The following is a 23,608-nucleotide window of genomic DNA, read 5'->3' as shown; positions in this document are numbered from 1 at the left end:
ATTACCTCTTTTCTCCTTCCAGTACTTCAGTTATATCTATTTGGAGTAGATGAAGTTGTTCCCATAGTTCTTGGGTGTTTGGTGTTTCTTTCCTTCTCTCCTTGTTTTCCTCTTTGCGTTTTAGTTTGGATTTCTGTTGTCCCATCTTCACGTTTTCTGATTCTTTCTTCTGCTGTGTTAAGTTTTCTGGAAAGCCTGATGAAGGAATTCATCTCTGATACCATGTTTTTTCTTTCTAATGTTTTCATTTGAGTCTTTCTCATAGTTTTCATCTCTTTGCTGAAACTTTACATCTATTTACACATGTTTTACATATTTTCCACTAGCTTTTTTTTTTTTTTTTTTTTAATGGAGTTTTGCTCTTATTGCCCAGGCTGGAGTGCAATGGTGCGATCTTGGCTCACTGCAGCTTCCACCTCCTGGGTTCATGCAATTCTCCTGCCTCAACCTCCCTAGTAGCTGGGATTACAGGCATGTGCTACCTCACCCAGCTAATTTTGTATTTTTAGTAGAGACAGGTTTCACCATGTTGGCCAGGCTGGTCTCAAACTCCTGGGATTATAGGTGTGAGCCACCACGCCCGGCCCTCCACTACCTTTTTTTAACCTATTATTCATAGCTATTTAAAATTTATCTGAAGTTTCCATTATTTGACTCATCTCTGAGTGTGGTTCTGTTTATATATCTATTGATAAAGGATTGGTAGTGAGTAAAATAGGAATGACCTTTGTCACAGGGGAATAGGAGAAGGTAGAATCTGCAAGGGCCAGTAATCTGTCTTGAGCCTTCTACATGGCTGGTGAGGCATCTATTAACAAAACTCCCCTAGTGTCTATTCTGCCATCTTTCAGAATTTTTTTTTTTTTGTAAAATAGTGTGAGATTGTGGTTTAAATTACTCTTTTCTAAATCGCCACCTATTTATTACAGTATTGCTTATTGCGTAGGTGTTTCCCACCCACCAATTTTATAGTGTCTGCATGACCTAGGGTCTTATCTTTATACTATGGTGGCATCATACTGTATGTGTTCTGGAGTAAGACTGACCCACGTTTAGATCCTGGCTCTCCACTTCCTAGCTAACTGACTTTGGATGTCCTGTTTATCCTGTCTGCACTTGTGTTTCTTCATTCATAAAGTAGAGTGGTAATCCTGGCTATCATAGATTGTCAGAACAATACCATGCAAAGGGTTAACACTTTTTAAAAAGGTACTGCAGTGTTATATTGTTGTCAGGTGATCCTGATGAAAAATTGCTCTATAATGCGATATGTTTTTCCACAACTGAAAGCAATAAACATAACCAAAGAAGAGCAATATTTGGCATGGAAAAGAGTTGTATCAAGAAAAACCTCACACAACTAGGTTGTTACCATTTTTTTTTTTTTTCTGAGCTCTTGCAAGCATAGCTATGACATTGTTGGAGGGTGTATGTTTTTCCATTAGCTCAGTGGAATTTAATTCATGGAGATGAGTGGAATGTTGTATGAGCCTGCACAATATAAGACTAAGAAAATTCCCTGAACTTTCCCAGGTTCTTAGATCCAGACTTGCTTGCCTCTTAGCTGCCAGCTGCTTTCAGTCCAGGGTCTTTGTTCCTCCTGTCCTAACTTCATCTTCAGACCTGCTTTCATTCTTGCTTCTGGTCACAGTCATAGGTCTTCCTTGGCTTGTTCTGCTCTTAAAGACATTGAGCTCCTTTTCTGGGTTTGTTTTCCTTTTCACACTATCAGCAAGTGCCCTTGTATAACTTCCAAATTCATAGGGGACCGAAGTAGCAGCTGGCCGCAGGGACACTGAGAAGGTAGACTGGGAGGCTGGGGGAAAGAGGGGGAGGCCTCTGGCCTGTGCCCACTTGCCTTCTGGTTCAGCAAAAGCTTTGGAAGTACAGGGGAGACATGCACTGCCTGTAATCCTAAAATGAATTTTTTTTTCTTTTTCAGTCCTAACTTAAACTGGATTGTTTTTCAACTCTGATCTGTCCCTTGGTTGGCATCTCTCACCTTCCAATACTGATAAGAAACAATTTTCAAGAAAGATTTCCACCTGTTCATAGCAAACATAATTGGGAGGAAGATTAGAAGCAGTGGGGGTTGGTGGCTGTGCTAGGATGAAAATTGTGATATTTTATGCATAGTGTTGTCCCCAAGCAAAGAGAAATGAGCCAGAAGACAAACGAGAATGTACAAAGGTATACCCAATTCCTTCAAAAGCCCCAGAAACCCATTCAGCCTTACATCTGCTCGACTCTGAATGATTTTCAAGAAGAGAGAGACTTTTTGGCAAACAACATCTTCCCTCAGCTTAATGAACTCTGCAATTCCCGGGGCACATATTTCAAAGCCGTGGACCTGAGTTGGTCAGAATTAAGGGCCCCAGAATCCTTACCCACCCACCTGTTTAGACAGTATTCTTGTCTTCGGTCCCAACATCTGAAGCTCTGCCTTGACCATGTGAACAGCTGCTTTCCCTTTTTCATCTGCATGCTGGGTCAGACGTATGGAGACTTCCTCCCTGACTACTCACATTTCATGACCTCCAAAGTGACTCGCTTGTCAAGCTTATCCAAAGTAGAACAGAATCTCTATGTTGCTGCAAAAAACGGTTATCCTTGGGTTCTGGAGAACCCCAACTGCAGTCTGACGGAGTTTGAGATAATCCAAGCAGCATTTCTGAATGAATCTCAATTTCAGTATTTTTACTTTAGGACTGGAACCACACTGCTGAAGGCTTCAGATGATGAGGAAAAGGGAGAGAGGCTGCCCTCGAGTTCTTCAACGAACGAAGAGGAAAAATTGAGGATTGGAAAGCTTAAGGCCAAGATTATTAGTAAAGGGCTCCCTGTGAGATTTTATAGTGATCTCCACGAGTTGGGTGAGCTGGTTTTCAAGGACTGGTCAGTTGTGATAGAAAAACTTCATCCAGCCACTTTAATGATTGAAAATATAGGTCAGTAAATATAGAGATAACTAAGTCCATTATCAACATCAAGGTAATGTTTTTATAGGTCTTCCTTGTGAAAGGAATTTTTAAATGATTGCAAATATTTCTTAAGCATTTAAAAATTATTATTGTGTTCTTGTGACGTATATTTCTCCACTTTGAAGATTTTTGCAGCTGAAAATAAGAGCAAGTAATGAGTCAGTCATGGAAGATTGTTTAGGGGGTCAAGGAGCTCAGAGAATACCCAAAGTATCTGGCATTTAACAAGTGACTCTAGAGCAGTGGTTCTCAACCAGGGCCGATTTTGCTCCCTCAAGGGACACTTGGCCATGTCTGAAAACACTTTTGGTTGTCACAATTGGGGGAGAGGTACTAGCATCTAATGGGGACAGGCCAGCGATACTGACAAGCATCCTATAGTGCACAGGACGGCCCCCATAACAAAGAATTACCCAAAATTCAGAAATACTGAGCTAAGAGGAAGAGAATCAACTTTTATTAATTTTCTGGTGCTTTGGTTATGTTATTACATTTAATCTTCAAGGTTTAACCCTGCAAGGTAGGTGTTATATTATAATTCTGATTCTACTGATGAGCAAATGAAAGCTGCTGTGTAGCAGTGAAATGACTTACCAATGTCACATAACTAGTGAGGGACCAATCCAAGATTTGAACTCATGTCCCTCTGACTCTAAAATCTATGCTTGCTCTTTTTCACCTCTTTTATTAGAACGTGACTCATGGATTGGCAGCCTCAGCATCACCTAATAGCTTGTTAGAAAGGTAGAATCTTGAGCTCCATTCCAGGTCAACTCAATTAAAATTTGCAGTTTAACAAGATGACTAGGAGCTTCACGTGTACATTAAAGTTTGAGAAGCATTGCCTGACATTATATTGCCTCTGAATGAAATGATTACCATTATTTTTGGAAATAGTGTCCTGTGGACATGCACCAGATTAAAAAGGGAAAAGTCTGTCACCTAGACACACTTCAGGAGGGATCTGTGATGATTATATGAAAAATAGGCTATATGAAAATTATGTGAAATTGAATGAAAAATAGAATGTTTATATGCCTATGTGTGTCCTGGGGGTAGGCAGATGGCCTGTATCTTTGATTAGATTCTCAAAAGGCTTTAATGACCCCAAAAGATTATGATTTACTGATGAAAGGGCCCAATTAACATGGGGATGGAAAATGGTGGCAGATGGTACATTCTCAAATGCTTTCAGGGACCAGGCGCACAATAGTCCTTGTAATGTGATAGGGAGCAGATGGATCTGTACTGAACAGGCGAGTCATTTGAATTCAGTGTGGGCGGTGGTGGTGAAGACAAACCTCTGCAGGCTACACAAAACTGCCTGGAAGCCAAATCACCTGGACCCTGGAAAAAGAACATTGTATCAGTCCCAACTCTTTTGGTTGCAAGTGACTCAAACTGATTTTAACAAAGAGGGAATTTATTAGCTTATATAACTAAAAAGCCCAGGATTAAGTCTGATTCAGCTCAGGCTTCATTCAGTTGCTCAAATGATGGTACCAGACCCTCGTCTCTGACTGCTTCTCAACCTGGCCCTGCTGTCCTGATGTTAGCTCAGCTCCTTGGCTTCTCTATCATGAAGGAAGAGGAAGATGGGCCATAGCAGCTCCAGGTTCAAGTCCAGCAGAAATGGCTCAAAGTCCTAGCATTCCTAACATTGAGTCTTTCTGGCCCTGGTTAGCCCGACTTGGGCCATATACTTGCATTTGATTCAGTCACTGGGTACCAAGGGAATGTGATGCTCTGATTGGCTAATCCTGGGTCACAAGCCACCTCTGGAGCTGGAAGTGGAGTTAGCTTCCTTGGACTAATGTGAACTGGGAGTTGGGATGGGTGGATCCCCTATGATAATCTAGGGCTGTTACTGAAACTAGGGTAGGGTGGTTGGATGTTGAGCAGCTAAAAAGAACCCACATATTTATGACAGGCTTGGGGTTTTAGAATCTGACAGACAGGTCATTGGATCTTGTATTTTTCCGCTCCTAGCTATGTGACCTTGAGTGCATTACGTAGTATTGGTAAACCATAGTTTTTTCTTCTGTAAAATGGTTAACATTAACCACTTTGAGAGTAATTATGTAAACCGGTAAAAACAGCACCGGACACATATCAGGCACAGAGTTAATAACTAGTGAGAATGAATAACAACAAATGGGTTAAATAAGAATATATACATTTGGTTAAAGTCAGAAATGTGGTTAATATTAATATTCTTTTACTAATCTCAACCTAAACTGCATCTATTGATTAATATTCACTAATGTGTTTAAGAATATAGCCTTTCTGTGTTTTGGAGTTAAGGTCATATTATTTCTCCATAGTATTCTCCTTAGTCTTTGATTTTGGATATTACTAAAAGGTTAGCTTGTTTTAGACGTATTCTTGAATGTATATATGTGGTCTAAATGTCTGAATTAGAAGGCATGGAATGGATGGATTATTTTAAAAATAATCCTTCCTTCCTTTAGAAGGAAGTCTTGAATTCTTTATCTTTTGGATCTTCAGTGCTCTTTAATCACCTAGGTAGCTCCAAAATCTCATAGTCCACAGTTAGGGTAGTGATAGGCCATTTGGGCAGCTGGTAGTTATTGTAAGACAATGTAGAACTATTAGTTTACACTCTTGACCCTGAAGATCCCTGAGACTATTGGATGAGGCTCAGGGTTAGTGCAAGAGGACTGTTAGACTGTGAGGTCATCCAAATTCTGTCTAAGATCTTGAAACTTGAAGCTAACCTTGGACAGCCTGTGGATCCTCTCGGTCTATTCTGGTCCTGTCTGAGCCGTGGGGCAGCCCTGTTAACTATGAAGGTACAATGTGAGTGTTTTGGGAACTTATCAGACTAAACTATTTGGTGTTCCTTTTCCTGCATGTGTTGATAACAGCCTTTACTCCTAAAACAAACAAACAAACAAACAAACAAACAAACAAACATAGGGAATATTGGTGTCTCCAGAGACAGGAGGGCATTTTGGGAGCCCAGAACACCCTGACTTTTATTAGGCAATGAATTTAGAATTGCAGTAAATTAAAACTGGAAGAAACTTCAGAAATTGTCCATTGTCTGGCCCCTCCCCCTTATTTTACCAGAGAGTTTAAAAAACTTGCCCAATGGCAGAGCTGCAGCTGTACCCATGGTTGTTATCCTTGTTAGGGCATTTGTCCTAAAAATATACCCTACTCCCTCAACCTCTGTCATAGATAGACACACATACATACCTCACAAGACTGAATTAGATAACTTCCTACTTAGCTAACAGTTTGAAAAAATGACCTGCATTATATAGCAAGCCTAATTTTTTTGCCCTTGTCATTCTGAGGTCATGAAATAACTTGGAATCCTAAGTAGGATTCTGTGTACAAATAGCAGAAGAAAGGTTCAATTATTTTCCTGTAGTTTTCTTTCATTAGTGTATTGAATGGGCTGTGAAATATGGAATATTTCACAAATAGAAAGAAGGTGATATAGATACAGAAAGATGCCTTCCTGGGCATTTGTAATAACACGTGGAATCGAAAATGTTAAACTACAAATCCAAGTTATTAAAACTTACCTTTTTTACTATCAAGACTACAAGCACAGCTTTGAACGTTTCTATCACGAAGAGTTTACTGAGAAGTGCAAGCAGATGTTTGTTATTTCCAAGGAGTCAGACAGGACCTTTGAAATCCTGGAAAAATTTGCCTTAAAGGATGTGGAACTTGATTTTAACAATGTGGCAGCAGGTTCCAGTTTAGATTCTGTCCCTAGGTAAGATGTTAAGAGATCCCAAGCTCAGGCAGAACAGCCTGACTCTGGTAAACGCAATCCCCCAAACTTGGAATGCCTTTTCTAACTTTCCCCATTCTATGCTCATCCCTTCGAGCAAGAGAGACCCCCTGAAAGCCACCCCAGGGTTAGAATTTTCTTATCAGATATCACTCTGCACTTGCAAAGCTTTTCTGGTATTTCACAGTTTCCTTCAGTGTCCTCAAGAAGATTAGACACTTCCAGAGTGTAGGAACCACCTTCTTTTTTCTCCCATACAACAAAGGTGGTCTAAGTAATTTTTGAGAATGGTGCAGTGACTTTAAAGAGAAGAAATTAGGCCAGGCGCGGTGGCTCATGCCTGTAATCCCAGCACTTTGGGAGGACGAGGCAGGCAGATCATGAAGTCAGGAGATTGAGACCATCCTGGTTAATACGATGAAACCCCGTCTCTACTAAAAATACACACAAAAAATTAGCCGGGCGTGGTGGCGGGCACCTGTAGTCCCAGCTACTCAGGAGGCTGAGGTGGGAGAATGGTGTGAACCTGGGAGGCGGAGCTTGCAGTGAGCCGAGATTGCACCACTGCACTCCAGCCTGGGCAACAGAGCGAGACTCTATCTCAAAAAAAAAAAAAAAAAAGAGAGAGAAGAAATGAGGAAATATGAATAATGCATCTGCATAGTATTGTGTAATTTATAAAGAGCTTCCATATATGTCATCAGCTCATTATTACATTCAGATATTCAGCTAGCACTTATGAAAATGATATGAACCATATTATTGTTTGTGTTTGTGTGTAAAGAATCAGGTTATCTTGAGCTGGGCATGGTGGTGTATGCCTGTAATCCCAGCTAATCAGGAGGCTGAGGCGGAAGGATCCCTTGAGCCCAGGAGTTTGAGCCCAGCCTGGGTAACATAATGGGACTCCATCTCTAAACAGAAAAACAGGTTATCTTACTCAACATACACACTCCTTCATTGTTTTATCCAGTATCTTCTACAATAAAACCTCCATATCTTTCTCACCTTGGGTAGTGAAATACCGTGTTCACCATCCACAGGCATTAGGAAGCTGAGGCCAGCAGTGAGAGAGCTGGGGTTATCTGTGGTATCCCTCCCAGTCTCATCCTTGGAAGTGGGTAGGTTCTTAGAATAGCTTTATTTCTTACATTCTCATTTTCCAGCTCTCACCTTGCATCTTGTGTGTCCTGTGAGAGATTTGTGCTTTGAAATAAAACTGCAGTGCTGGGATGGCCAAGGGCTATTCTTCACCGTTGCTGCCCCAGGTTCAGAACCTACTGGTTTAGTTCACTCAGGGACAGGGCTACCAACACTTTTGTGGTTCTGGGAACCCATGCCAAGCGGAAGACAATTTATTCAGTTGATACAACATGGTGCTCGGTCAGTATTTTCAGACCACAGGAGAAACATGTAGGTCATGTGTTAAGGATGTTAGGTTTAAGTAGACAAATTCATAGGGACAGAAAGTTGATTATTGCCTGTTGGGGGAAGAGGGTAGTGAAAGAAATGGAGAATGATTCTTAGTGGGTACAGAGTTTCTTTTTGGGGGTGCTGAAAATGTTCTGGAATTAGATAGCAGTGATGCTTGTACAACCTTGTGAATATATTGAAAACCACGGAAGGGTACACTTTAAAATGGTGAATTTTTTAGTATGTGAATTATTTCTCACTTAGGTTATAATTTTAAGTGTTTCAGAGTGGATGAGAAATGCAATAAATGTTATTACAATTGAACAACTCAAATTATTGTGCTCAGTAAAAATATAACAAATAAGCCCTTTTATAATTAGATACATGAAAACATTCAGGGCCTTGTTTGCTTTGCCATTTGGAAACAGTGCTCTGTACCTTACGTTCCTGAATAGCGTGTATAGGTCAACAGAAAAGGAAAGTTCTTTTCAGGTTTCAAAGCATTGTCTCAATAAACAACTATATAGATCAACAGGATACTTTTTTTTTTCTCATTTTGAAGGGAACCACAGATTGCTTTGCAAAATGAAATGTTCTTTTTGTTCTTGAGAATAAATTAAGACCCTACCCCTGATTATGTGGGGGTCTCATATTGCATTTTTCCTTCATTTATTTTACCTGCTAGATGCAAGAACTGTTCTAGACATGGGATATGGCAGTGAATGGAAGAGACATAAATTTCTGCCTCCACAGAGCTTGCATTGTGGAGACAGGCATGATAACTATGTGAAATATGTAGTATTCGTGAGATGCCTTCAAGTACTGTGGAGGAAAAGGAAACACTGGAAGGAATTAGGCCATCTGATAGGGTGAGGGAAGCCCTCATTGAGATGGTGACATTAGGGTAACTACCAGAAATAGGTGAGGGAGAAAGCTATGCTCAGATGTGTTGGAAGAGCATTCCAGACAGAAGTCATAGCGAAAGTGGAGGCCCTGAGGCTGGAGAAATAGCAAAGAAGCCAGGCGGCTGGAGGAAAGTGAGAGCTGTAGGGTTGGTGGTAGGGGATGAGGCTGGAGATGCAATGGATGGTGGGGAGGATGTGGATCTTGTTTGGTCTTACAGGTCTTTTGTAAGGAATTGGGCTTTTACTGTACTACTTTTGAGCGGAGCAATAACCTACTTACATGACTCTTTTTTTTTTTTTTTTTTTTTTTTTGAGACAGGGTCTTGCTCTGTCTCTCAGTCCAGAGTGCAGTGGCACAATCCTAGCTCACTGCAGCCTCAAACTCCTGGGCTCAAGGGACCCTCCCACCTCAGACTCCCCAGCAGCTGGGACTACAGGTGCATGCCACCATGCCTGGCTAAATTAAAAAAAAATTTTTTTTAGAGACAAGTTATGTTGCCCAGTCTGCTCTCAAACTCCTGGGATCAAGCAATTCTTCTGTCTTGGCCTCCCAAAGTGCTGGGATGACAGGCATGAGCCACCATGCCTGGCCTCTATGACATATTTTGATGGACTCACACTGTTTGGTTGAGACTGAAAGAGAGCAAAGGTGGAACTAGGGCACAAAATCAAACCTGACCATTCAGATTTGCTGGTGAAATCATTTCAGCAACAAGGCATTGATTCCAAACTCATGTTAATGGAGATGGAATTATTATTTTATTATTTATTTATTTATTTATTTATTTATTTTGAGACAGAGTCTTGCTGTGTCACCCAGGCTGGAGTGCAGTGGCGCCATCTTGGCTCACTGAAAGCTCTGCCTCCTGGGTTTACGCAATTCTCCTGCCTCAGCCTCCCAAGTAGCTGGGACTACATGCGCCCGCCACCACGCCTGGCTAATTTTGTATTTTTAGTAGAGATGGGGTTTCACCATGTTAGCCAGGATAGTCTCGATCTCCTGACCTCGTGATCCGCCCGCCTCGGCCTCCCAAAGTGCTGGGATTACAGGCGTGAGCCACTGTGCCCAGCCACAGAGATAGAATTCTTATGAAGCAACTTCTAATGACACTATTTTAGGTTTTCTTTTTAAATGAATTTTCAGGCTGATTCTCTTCTTTACTGAAACTGAATGTCAGGTTTATTTATTTCATTCACTCACTGAACAAGTTATGGCCAGGTGTTGTGCAAGTCACTAAATATTCAACGGTGAATAAGGTGAGCCTGGAAACTGTCCTCCTTATGGAACTTACATCAGTGAAAAGTTACTAGACACGTATTTATTGAATCATAACTGTGTAAGGCACAAGGCAAGAGTGAATTTCATGGACCTGACAATATCTGCATATTCAGAAGCTTTTCAGTGAAAAAGCCACAAAACAAGTTGTGTTATGCTCCTGGCAGTTCAAAGAAATCATATTCATGCAGTATTACCAGAGAAGACTCTCAGTGAGTCACTAACAATGATAGTAATTTAGTTGATTTCTAATTTGGTAGTCATCAGGATTGATGGGAATTCTTGGCATATGAGTGCTTCCCTCCCCTCCCCTGCTGTCCTCTCCCCTCCTCTCCCTGCTCCCCTCCCCTTCCCTTCCCCCTCCCCTCCCCTTCCCCCTCCCCTCTCCTTCCCTTCCTTCCCCCTCCCCTCCCCTTCCCTTCCTTCCCCCTCCCCTCCCCTTCCCTTCCTTCCCCCTCCCCTCCCCTTCCCTTCCTTCCCCCTCCCCTCCCCTTCCCTTCCTTCCCCTCCCCCTTCCTCCCTCCTTCCTTCCTTTCTCTTTCTTCTTTCTTCTTTCTTGCTTGCTTGCTTGCTTTCTGGCTTGCTTTCTGGCTTTTTCTTTCTCTCTTTCTTTTTTTTTCTTTCTCTTTCTTTTCCTTTCTTTCCTTTCTCCTTCCTTCCTTCCTTCCTTCCTTCCTTCCTTCCTTCCTTCCTTCCTTCCTTCCTTCTTTCTCTCCCTCCCTTCTTGTCTTCCTTTCTTCCTCCCTTCCAACAGAGTCTTGCTCTGTTGCCCAGGCTGGAATACAGTGGCATGATCTTGGCTCACTGCAACCTCCACCTCCCGGATTCAGGCAATTCTCCTGCCTCTGCCTCCCAAGTGGCTGGGATTACAGGCACACACCACCATACCCAGCTAATTTTTGTATTTTTAGTAGAGATGGGGTTTCACCATGTTGGCCAGGGTGGTCTCGAACTCCTGATTTCAAGTGATCTGCCCACCTCAGCCTCCCAAAGTGCCAGGATGACAGGCATGAGCTGCTGCACCTGGCAGTGCTTCAATTTCTGATGCTTTTCCAATATGATGTTACACAAAGGACCAGCCTGGTGATGGTAGTGATAACCCAAGGGAGGAGGAGCAGGGCAGATGCAAGGGCAGTGGACTAATGTGGTCGTTTCCCTCCCCAGGCCTTGGGACATTTATGTAACCCTGGTTCTTATCGGACAGACCTAGGATTTGTCTAGCTGGAAGGGCCTTCCAAGGTTGCTGTCTCTATTCTTCTAGTTTTACATAGGACAAAGCTAAAGCCCAGAGGGTGAATGACTTCTTTGAAGCCGGCTGAGGCCAAAATTGAAACTAGAACTTTATCTTTTAGAAGGAAAATGTATGCAGGAAAATTTTCTTTTCCTTCCTTCCTCTCTCTTTCGCTCCTTCCCTGCTTTCCTTCCTTGGTAAATATTCTTTACATTTTATTACCCTTTTATTTTTCAGAATAAATCCTATTCCAACTTACAAGTCTATTTTGCTCTTGTCTGGAGAACATGGTTGTGGGAAGTCCACTCTGATTGCCAACTGGGTTAATTACTTCAAAAAGAAACATCCGAGCATGTTGTTGATTCCTCATTTTGTGGGCAGCACCTGTGAAAGCAGCGACATCATGTCTGTGATCCATTACTTCATCACAGAATTACAGTACAGAAACTATGGTAAGAGAGTCAGATATACCATTCATTCAGGACATGTCAGGGGAGTTAGAAATGGGTGGCTCTCTCCTCTGCTCATGTGGCTGTTGTTCCCTTGCTCTGATCTAAACCCTGTATTGCCTCCCACATCTACCCACCTCTTCCCTCACAGAGCTAAGCTTCCTTCCTGCCTGCCTCCTTCCTTCCTTCCTTCCTTCCATCCTTCCTTCCATCCTTCCTTCCATCCTTCCTTCCTTCCTTCCTTCCTTCCTTCCTTCCTTCCTTCCTTCCTTCCTTCCTTCCTTATTCCTTCCTTCCTCCCTTCTTCCCTCCCTCCTTCCTTCCTTCCTCCCTCCCTGCTTCCCTACCCTTCCCCTTCCTTCCTTCCTTCCTTCCTTCCTTCCTTCCTTCCTTCCTTCCTTCCTTCCTTCCTTCCTTCCTTCCTTTCTCCCTCCCTCTGTCCCCTCCCTCCCTCCCTCCCTTCCTTCTTTCTTTCTTTTCTTCTCTCCCTTTCTTCTTCCCTCTCTCCCTCCCTTCCTTCTCCCCTTCCTCCCTTCCTCCCTCTCCCCCCCTCCATTCCCTTTCTTATTCCCTCTCTCCCTCCCTTCCTTCTCCCCTTCCTCTCTTCCTTCCTCTCCCTCCCTCCTTCTTCGCCCCCATCCCCCTCTTCCTCTCTCTTTTTTCTCTCTTTCACCAAACATTACTTGAGTGCCTTTCTGTGCCAGGGCACTATTCTAGGCAGTGGGGATACAACAGTGAACAAAATGGACACCAGTTTTTACCTCATGGAGTTTTCATGTTATTAGGGGAGGGAGGAGGACAAAGAATTAACTGTCACTAAATAAGAGACTGTTCAATAATGGTGAGTTCTATGAAGAAACCCAAAGCAGAGAAAGAGGTAGGCAGGATGTGTAGGAACTGTTAGGATTTTGACTAGGGTATTCTGGGGAGTGTCACTGAGGAAGGGACATTTAAATACATCACTGAAAGAGAGGAGGGAGGGAACCAGGCGGGTGTCTCAGGAACAGCAGTGTTGGAGGAAGCAAGCGCCAGGCCATGGGTGGGACATGCCTCTCCACTACTGCTGCCCTACTCAATTAAATAACCATGTATTGAGCAGGTTCATTCTCTTATTTATTCACTTATGCATTACAGAATATTTATTGGTTGCCCGTTCTGTGCCAGACACTCTTCCCAGTTCTGGAAATAGAGAAGTAAGTCAGGCAAATAAGGTCATAGCCCCCATAGATATTACATCCTAGTTGACAAAGGCAGATAATAAATAAATAGGAAACATGTCAAATAATTATCCGTGGCATGCAGTGTGATGTGATAAGGTGCCAGGGTGGTTATTTGAGCTGTCAGGGACTATGTCGCTGTCTTACGGCAACTCTAGCTGCCATATCAACTGAATCCCATTTCAGTGGCTTCTCAAAGGGAAGCTTCTTTCTTACTTATATAACAGTGTGATATGGGGTCCCTAGTTAGGTAACAAGTCATTTTCCTCCATGTGGTGACTTGGAGACAGGTTTTCTTTCCATATTAAGGCTGTGTCATCCCCTGGGGCCTCAGAGCCCTCCACTTGTGTTAGGGGGAGGGGGAGAGAGGAAAAGCACACCTGTTCCTCAGAAGTCGCAGACTGGAAGGGACTCATAGCCACCTCCACACCCATTCTTTTGACAAGCACTTGGCCACTCTGGGCCCACAAGGCCACACGGGTAACTAAGCAGGGATAGAACACTAACCCTGCCCTGTGGAAGGGGGAGCATGGGCTTTTGTGGAACAGGTAGCCATTCTCTCTGCCACTTTCTCTGTGGAGATCTCATGAACACGAAGGTAGGCAGCCATGTGGAAACCAGGAGAAAGAACATTCCAGGTAAAGAAAGCAGCTCAGGTCATACAGTTCCTCAGTTGGAAAGCAAGTGGAATGACGTAGAAAGGGAAAGAGAGCCGGTGTGGCTGGGCGGCGATGGACTCCAGGAGGGGAAGGTAGGGCCACTTTGGGTTTTGCAGGCGATAACATTAGGTTTGGATTCCATTAAGTGCAGTGGGAGGCCAGTGGAGGGTTTTAAGCAGGGCAATGACATGATTCTATTGATATTTTTAAAAGACCAAAATCAATCTGATGTGTGGAAAATGGGTGTAATGGGACAAGCATGAGGCAGAGACCGGTGCTAGAGGCTACTGTAATAGTCCAAGCCAGAGCTGACAGTGGCTTAGAGAGGACAATAGCAGTGGAGGTGAAGGGTTTTGAGTGCATTGAGGATTTGCTGATGAATTGAATGTGTGGGTTGGAGGAAAGGGAGGAATTGAGAACTCCTAGCTTTTGGCTTTAGGAAGCTACATGGGTGGTGAAGGCTGTTGACTGAGATGGGCCAGCATTGGTGGGGCGGTGGAGGGAAAGCAGGTTTTGAGGGAAATGGAATTCTGCTTTGGGCACGTGATATTTAAGTTGCCAGGTGTGTGCCAACGCATAATCACAAACGTGTGGGACCTGTATTATGCCTGACTATGCTAGGAGCAGCTGGGGAGTCTGACCACCTGCGTTCAAACTTTGTCTAACTACTTATTAGCTGTGTGAACCTAGGCGAGTATTTTAACCCTCTGAGGCTCAGTTTTCCTATTTGTAAAATGTGAATAATAATAATTATTTTTAAAAGTGCCTTACAGATGGTTGACAAGATTAAGATAAAGTATGAAAGACCAAGGCACTTAGTAAGCATTGGCATATAGTAAGCATTGATAAATCTTAGCTCCTACTGTTGTTAGGCACCTGCTGTGTATTTCCACGTTTGTATGTGTCTGACTTTGCTTGCTTTTGGGAATTCATCTCTTGTCATGCAGGGACACGTACCCATGTGTATGTGGGTGCCCAGGGTGAGTTTTGATGGACATATCTCTGTACAAGGGTACAGGGATTTAAGTTTCTTTCTGTGCGTGTGGTGGGTGTCTGTGAATAAACAGAGGGAAGAACACGTGTGCATGAGATCTTTATAGTTGCATTTCTCAGGGCATATAAAATGGATAAAGTCAAAATCAGTAGAAGCAGGTGTGACGACGTCTGCGCAGCAACTAATCCTATTCTGGCACATCCCAAAGGTGTTCAGTCTGGCCAGGCTGATGATGTAAACTCTGTGCTACACCCTCAATTACGATTTTATTCCCAAAGAGAATTGTTATTTTAATGAACGTGTTTTTGGGTGCAAAGAACTCCTAATAAAAAGTTGTTGTCTTTCAAAAAAAAACAGATTTTTAGGCTGACAACAGTATAATAAGCTCAGGAGCAGCCTAGGAATACTTGACACTTTTTTTAACCCTGAGAGAACACCCCTCCTCATTAACAAGAGGAAGGGCTGGTCCTGGACTTGGCCCACAGTTCTGGCTCTGTCACTTACTAGCTGTGTGATCTTGGGCAGTTTACTTAAGCTCTCTGTTCCTCAATTTCTCATCTGTAAAATGAGGGTGGGGTTCATAGTACTAACCTCATAAGGCTGTGTGAGAATTAAAACATAATACAAAATAAAATAAAAAAAAACTACATTCAAAAAACCCAAAAAACATAATACAAAATACAAGTAAGGAATTTAAAGTAGTACATGGCACACAGCTGCGATTATTATTGTTGTTATTATTTTTGTTGTTATTATTGTTATTCCTTTCTGAGCTAGAGAAAGAAGCAGGGTGTGGGGGCTGCTAGGGGAAACAGACATTCTTGTTCATTAGCTGAGTAGGGAGAGGAAGGATTGCAAAACAAGAGAGTTTGCAGCTGTCGCCTCTGCAGCCCAGACAGCCTGCAGGTGAGCGGAGAAGGCTGGCCCCAGAGTCATTTATTGTGGCTGCCTTTGCTGAGACCTGGTTTCACCTGGGTGAGGTGGATGTGGGCAGAGGAGGAAGAGCTGCTGCTGTGAACACAGCCAGCCTGAGAGGCCAGGTGCTCGGAGCAGATTCAGCCTCTTTGCAGAGAGCATTTTTCTGCAGCCTGCCTCAGCTGTCTGAAGTTGCAGATCTTGTGTGGGCTGTGAGTCAGGGACCTTTTCTATCTGGGGCACCTAATCACACCCAGTGACACTCATATTTCTGCTCTTCTGTCCTCAATCCCTGCTTGCCAGGATAAAGGGATCTTGTAGATGGGAACTGCCTATAGCCAGCTCTACTGACTCCCACACCCTTTGCCTGCCCTGCAGGCAACTGGTGTCACAGAAGACGTGCTTCACGGAAGGTCAGAGTAGTCACTGACTTTTTTCTTTCGTTTTTGTCTATTGAGACAGGGTCTTGCTCTGTTATCCAGGCTAGAGTGCAGTGGTGTGATCACGGCTTACCACAGCCTTGACCTCCTGGGCCCAAGTGATCTTCCTACCTTAGCCCTCCTGGTAGCTGGAACCTCAGGAGTGTGTGACCATGCCTGGCTAATTTATTAATTTTTTGTGGAGACAGGGTCTTGCCATGTTGCCCAGGTTGGTCTTGAACTCCTGGGTTCAAGCAATCCTCCAAACTCAGCTTCCCAAATTGCTGGGATTACAGGTGTAAGCCACCATGCTCAGCATGGTCACTGATTTTCTTATTTGCATGTTTCCTCACCATGTGACCCCGTGGAACCTGGGGGCAGGTTTGAATAAGTTCCATTTATTGAAGGCTTTCTATGTAGCAGTGCTAAGGGCTTTATCAGCGTCTCATTTAATTCTCTCAGTGGTCCACCCATAGAATTATCCCACATAGGAAGAATGGGGTTCAGAATGTCAGAGCCACACAGTTATGCAAGGGCATGGCAGGGAGTGCAAAGTCGGGTCTCTGTTGGGATCAACGCCCCTAGTCCTCATCACTACACTGCCATTCCTCCTTGAGCCAGCAGAGGAAAATTTCCCTTCTGTGGATGCTTTTCATCAGCCTCCTCTCCCAGCATCGGGAAAGTCTCTGCTCAAGTTGGTGATGTGGAATGGACAGAAATCCTTGGCAGAGCTTGCCAAGCTTTTCGCCTTGGGCCCTGTTGACTTCCCAGCCTAGTTTGTTTCCCTTTGCCCCACAGGTTTGGTCTCCTTGGAGCACACCAGTCACTTCCATCCCTCCATGCCTTTGCCCATTCAGTTCTCTTCGCCTAAAATGCCCCTTCCCGTGTCTCAGAGCAGTGGAATCCTTCTCATCCTTTATGGCCCTATTCAAAGGTCACCTTCTTCATAAGAGGTGCTGATGGGTACCTCTGTCCCTCTGCCCTAACTTTGACCATGCAGCACAGGACCCCCAGTCCCACTGCATCTTAGTTTATACAAGTGTCTCCCTCCAGGCCCTGTGAGCTTGCCACCCTAGGTCCCTCGGGTGAATTATAAATGGTCCTGTGATCTGTCTTATTGTTTGTCTCCCTGTGTAAGTTCTGTGAGTGCAGGGATCATATCTATTTTATTGGCCACTATCATACCCAGTGCCTGACACAGACACAGAAGCTTCTCAATAAACCTGTGTTGAATGATGAGCAATAACACTGCTAAAAAGCACATGAGTTTGTCAGTCCCTAGGTGGCTGTTTAAACATGTGAGCTATTACCATTTAAATGAGGCAACTGGCCATTGTCATTTAGTAGAGACAGATTGTTCCTGCCAAAATAAGGAGAAATGTTTAGAATCATTTTCCAATACTAGTAACGAAAAAATAATTATAATCACAAAAAATGTAGTTTTAAAACCAATCAACATATATATTTTCCTTCATATACAAAAATATAAATCTATAAGCATCAGCCACGAGTATTTTTTTTGCTTAGGATTAATTTTTGCTAATCATATTAGTGTTCTATGCTCTGTGATTGTCAGGTGGTATATACTTCCTGAGGTTCATTCACATTCACCTTGTGACTTATACTCTATGCCAATGTTGTGGAAGAGGCAGAGGATCCATACCTCTGTAGGCTCTCACAGGGGCTGCTTGTGAGCCATCTACACTAAGAAATGGTGGTCACACACGGCTTGAAAACAAACCATTAGAAAAAATAGTGTTTTAAAAGCTTCTGGGCCGGGCGCGGTGGCTCAAGCCTGTAATCCCAGCACTTTGGGAGGCCGAGACGGGTGGATCACGAGGTCAGGAGATCGAGACCATCCTGGCTAACATGGTGAAACCCTGTCTCTACTAAGAAATACAAAAAACTAGCCGGGCGAGGTGGCGGGCGCCTGTAGTCCCAGCTACTCGGGAGGCTGAGGCAGGAGAATGGCGTGAACCCGGGAGGCGGAGCTTGCAGTGAGCTGAGATCCGGCCACTGCACTACAGCCTGGGCTACAGAGCGAGACTCCGTCTCAAAAAAAAAAAAAAAAAAAAAAAAAAGCTTCTGGTGATCTGTGTATTCACATTCACCTCTCTGGGCCTCAGTTTCCTCATCTACAAAATGAGGGGTCTGGACTAGGCTAGATGATTTCCAAGAACCCCTTCTGCTCTAAAATTCTGTCATTTAAGTCCTGAAATCTCAATGGTGTCCATACTTTTAAAGGTTTTTAAATAAAAGCTCAAGGGATAAATCATCAAGCTGAATTTCTTTCTCTTCCTTTTCTTGAAAATCATTTTTCATTGTTTGACATAAGCTCAATATCTATCTTTTCTGACACCTTTACTTTCTTAATGTCCCACATTCATAAAAAAAGTTTCAAGTCGTTGATTTTATGATCATTTTGTGTTATAAAAATCTCTTTAAAGTTAACATTACTCTACTCTACTATAAGATGAATATAGAGAAAGTAACTTATTATAAAACAATGTGTATTTGAACATGTAAATGCTCAGACTTGAATTGAAGACATAGTGCCTCTGTATAGAAAATCGCCACGAAAGCAGTAAGTTTCGTCTATAAATATAGGTTGACGTGGGTGTGTCGTATTAAAGACTCAAACATTGGCCGGGCATGGTGGCTCACATCTGTAATCCCAGCACTTTGGGAGGCTGAGGCAGGTGGGATCATCTGGAGTTGGGAGTTTGAGACCAGCCTGGCCAACATGACGAAACGCTGTCTCTACTAAAAATACAAAAAATTAGACAGGCTTGGTGGCGTGTGCCTGTAAGACCAGCTATTCGAGAGGCCAAGGCAGGACAATCGCTTGAACCTGGGAGGCAGAGGTTGCAGTGAGCCAAGATCAAGCCACTGTACTCCAGCCTGGGCGACAGAGTGAGACTCCACCTCAAAAAAAAAAAAAAAGAAAAAAGGAAAAGAAAAGAAAAGAAGAAAAAAAAAGAAAAAAGAAAAAAAAAAGACTCAAATATCATAGGTAATATTGCTATTGGGTGGTGATTTTCTGAAATGGTGACTAAATCTTGGTGTCATTTTAGACAAAGCAATGTATAATCTTCCATCAATTTATGTGGTATTGCATTCTAGAAAATTCAATGTGTTTTAAAACCATACAAAAAATACTTTGTGTTCATATGTAAAATGGAGTTGGTTTCTAGGTTAGGTCATTATCAATTCTTTTCCCTCTTACAGGATTGTTGAAATATTTGAAAATCAGGTAGACCTGGGGACAAAGCTTCATTGGGTATGACTGTCCTGTGTTGTAGGATGTCTCAAAACCCTGGAACCTCTCCTGTTAAGAACCACTGCTCTCTAAGCAATGTCCTATTTTTCAAGTGTTCATGGCGCCTTCCTATGTCCCAGCCTTTGGCAATACTGTCTTGATGATATGCCCTTCTCCTCGTCTCTGCCTGTGCACCCTTAAAGGCTTATTTGAAGTGTCTTCCACACGGAGCTTTTCTTTATTGTGATGGTTCTACATCAAGCTTCAGTAACCTTCATACTCATATTCTGCCTTGAAATGTGGCTATTTGTATACAGAATCAATTTCCACTTCCTTTAGGTGGTTGACTTCATACATGAATCATTTTATCTCCTCTCGGCATCTAGCATGGAACCATCACATAATAGGCAACTGACAAATATTTGCTAAACATAATCACTCTCAACGATTCTAACAAAATCTTAATGCATCTGAGAGGCCTAATCCGTTAAGGCTTCTACATGTGACTCGATTTTCCAGACCTCAACATGCTTAAATTTCTGTAGAAAATATTGCTTTTGAAAAATAAAAGCAAGACGGAAGTTGCAGTAAAATGTTCTTAGAGTATTAGGTAGTCAATTACAACTTGGGGTTGCTGCTACTAGGTCACTTTATCACAGTCTGAAAGTCAAACATCTCTAATGACTTCCTTTGCCTTTTGGGGGTTCATAGCTTAGTTCTTCCTAAGATCATATACTTTCCAGAGTCCAAAGTCTAGGGTCCAATAGTGTGGGTAGAATTTAGGATTGTTTCTGTTAAGTTTAAGATGGGCTAGGTCCAAGGAGAGGAGACAGTGGGTGGGAGCTTCTGTATTTGAGCATTACTGGAAGAGCCCAGGGCGGTGGCTGTGACCCTAAGCACGCACCCAATGTTAAGGAGTGTCAGAAACTTCACAGATCACAGGACTTCTCTTCGTATCTAACTCTTTGTAACATGGCCTGTTTTTGCATTCTGGAAGATGAGAGTAATGTTTTGGATCATACAAAAATGTTTTTATATCAAATCCTGAAAATGTGTGGGAGACAATCTGGTGGTAAACATCACTATTACCTCTTTTGGGTTGAATATCTTGAGGATGGTAATCACATGTATACATATGTGTGATAGCCGTACAGCTGTGAGTAGCACTCATTTTTCCCAACCTCTTTTGCTTCCCCAGCTCATAAACATGTTTTAGCAATGACAGAATCGTTTCCACCTAATTTGAACAAATTTCTATGCTGTAGGTACTCAGCTCGAAACAGATATTCTTAATGAAGACTCAGATGACTTGGTCTTTTCACTTCTTGTGGAAGTGTTCATTGCTTCCATCAGTTTAAAACCATGCATACTTGTACTAGATGGAATTGAAGAACTGATTGGCATTTATGGGATTTCAGGTCAGAAGGTAACATCTTTTTAAAATGATGTTTAAAATTATTTTATCACAACTTTATAAAAATAAAACAATTTAAAAAAAGAAATACAAATAATAAAAACTTCATTATTTAGGATGTATTATATATAACACCTTTCCATTGCATCACACATCTCTGGTTTTAGCCAACACTGCTTTTAGTTACTGCTTTGTATTTTAATTAATTAAGAGATAGGGTCTTTTGTGTTGCCCAGGCTGGAGTGCAGTGGGATGATCATAGCTCACTGTAACTTCTAACTCCTGGGCTCACGCCATCCTCTTGCCTCAGCCTCTGGACTACAGGCACACACCACCATGTCTGGCTGATTTTTTCAACTTTTTGTAGAGATGAGGTTTTGCTATGTTGCCCAGTCTTATTCTGAACTCCTGGGCTCAAGCGAGCTTCCCAGCCTGCTTTCCAAAGTGCTGGGATTACAGGTGTGAGCAACTGCACCCAACCCTGCTCTATATTTTATTGAACAAATACTTCTATAATGTATTTACAATGGGCCAGGCACCATTTTTGGAACTTTAAGAACATTAATGCATTTAGTTGGGCACGGTGACTCACACCTGTAATCCTAGCACTTTGGAAGGCTGAGGTGGGTGGATCATCTGAGGTCAGGAGTTCAAGACCAGCCTGGCCAACATGGTGAAACCCTGTGTCTACTAAAAATACAAAAATTAGCCAGGCATAGTGGCGGGCACCTGTAATCCCAGCTGCTTGGGAGGCTGAGGCAGGAGAATCGCTTGAACCCAGGAGGCAAAGGTTGCAGTGAGCCAAGATTGTACCATTGCACTCCAGCCTGGGCAACAAGAGTGAAACTCCGTCCCCAAAGAAACAAAAACAAAAAAGAATATTAATGCATTTAATTCGCACAACAGCCATATGAGGAAGAGACTGTGTTCATCTTCCCTATTCACACAGGGCGAACTGAGTACAGAGATGGTAGGTGGCTTGTCTAAGGTCCTAAGATGGTTAAGTGGTGGACTCAGAATTCAGACCTGGGCATTCTGGTTCCAGCCACTGGGGCCTTTCCCCATGCACGTATCTGTCCTCTATTTTATAGTTTGATCAGTCTTATTGTTCTTTATGTATTATAGTTTGGTCTACCTCATCTTCACTGGTTTTGCACATACAACATTGCATTCATGGGTTGTCATCTTCAGTTTTTCTCCTGTTTGAAATAATATTGGATCAATGGAACCTCTACTAATACTTGGCACCAGTTATTACTTTGGGAAGCAGGTTCTTTAAATCTTAAAAGTATATGTAATCGAATATGTGAATAAGATCTGTTTCTTATAGAAATATGATAAAAAAAGAAGAAAATAGGAAATTAAATACACTCAGTCTCACCACTGGTAAATATTTTGCTGCTGTATATGCTTTTACCTATGGATATCTATATATACATATACATATTTATGTAAAGAAATTACACACCACATTGTTTCTTAACCTGCTTTTTAATTTAATATATCATAATGCTGGGCATGTAATCCCAACACTTTAGGAGGCCGAGGCAGGCAGATCACTTGAGGTCAGGATTTCGAAACTAGCCTGACCAACATGGTGAAACCCCATCTCTACTGAAAAAAAATACAAAAAATTAGCCAGGCATGGTGGCACACACCTGTAATCTCAGCTACTTGGGAGGCTGAGACAGGAGAATTGCTTTAACCCAGGAGGTGGAGGTTGCAGTGAGCTGAGATGACACCACGGCACTCCAGCCTGGGTGACAGAGCAAGACTCCATCTCAAAAAAAACTGTATATACCATGAGCACTTACTATAGGCAAAGCACTATTCGCAAAGACAGACAGACATAGTCCCTGTAAAGAAATGGAGCTTTCATTCTAGTGGGGAATGGCAGTCATTAATGAAGTCATATCACAACTGTGACATGTGCTGCTACAGATTGATATGTAGTATTGTGACAGCCTCTCATGAGGGGATGGCTTTCTGGAAGAAGGGCCTGAGGCAGAGCTCTTTAGAAGGAGGAAGGATGGCCAGACAGTTACCTGAAGCAGTTTAGGGAGCGCTTAGGAGCCCGCCTCTGGTGCCAGACCCTTGGTTTGAATCCCAGCTCTGCCACTTAAACTAGCAGACTGAATTAGATAAGGCATGTAGCTCCTCTATCCTTGAGTTTCTTTCTCTGCCTTTCTAGAGTGTTGTAATGAGGATGGAGTGAGTTCGTGTATTAAAATTATGCCCAGGATTTAATTTGCAGAGGTATGGTTGGGCGACCACATGGAGAGGCCAGTACCACTGAAAGACGAAGTCATTACTTACATTTCCTGAGAGAAGGGGACACGCTCTGCAGGGACCCAGGGCAAGTGTGGTCAGGAGGCAGAGGACAGGAGAAAGGGGAAACTGAAGCCAGAGCCTTTACTGAGGTTTCTTTTTTTTCTTTTTTTTGAGATGGAGTCTTGCTCTGTCACCCAGGCTGGAGTGTGGTGGTGGGATCTCGGCTCACTGCAAGCTCCGCCTCCCGGGTTTACGCCATTCTCCTGCCTCAGCCTCCCGAGTAGCTGGGACTACAGGCACCTGCCATCTCGCCCGGCTAGTTTTTTTGTATTTTTTAGTAGAGACGGGGTTTCACCATGTTAGCCAGGATGGTCTCGATCTCCTGACCTTGTGATCCGCCTGCCTCGGCCTCCCAAAGTGATGGGATTACAGG

The 23,608-nt window shown here is 42.9% G+C and overlaps 1 protein-coding gene across 1 annotated transcript in view; it reads left to right on the top strand.

The window, feature by feature from the left end:
* Positions 1-1,988: 1,988 nt before the first annotated feature.
* LOC102145519 (putative tetratricopeptide repeat protein 41) overlaps positions 1,989-23,608 on the top strand; it is a 72,523-nt gene continuing 50,903 nt past the window's right edge. Inside the window, exons 1-4 of the mRNA XM_045365811.3 lie at positions 1,989-2,948; positions 6,555-6,735; positions 11,807-12,030; positions 20,756-20,916. Of these exons, the coding sequence (XP_045221746.2) occupies positions 2,129-2,948; positions 6,555-6,735; positions 11,807-12,030; positions 20,756-20,916 (1,386 nt within the window). The 5' untranslated portion in view covers positions 1,989-2,128. The remainder of the gene's footprint in view (positions 2,949-6,554; positions 6,736-11,806; positions 12,031-20,755; positions 20,917-23,608) is intronic.

Source organism: Macaca fascicularis, chromosome 11, assembly GCF_037993035.2.
Source record: "Macaca fascicularis isolate 582-1 chromosome 11, T2T-MFA8v1.1".
In the NCBI taxonomy this organism is placed as follows: Eukaryota; Metazoa; Chordata; class Mammalia; order Primates; family Cercopithecidae; genus Macaca; species Macaca fascicularis.
This window is presented reverse-complemented; position numbering and strand designations above follow the sequence as displayed.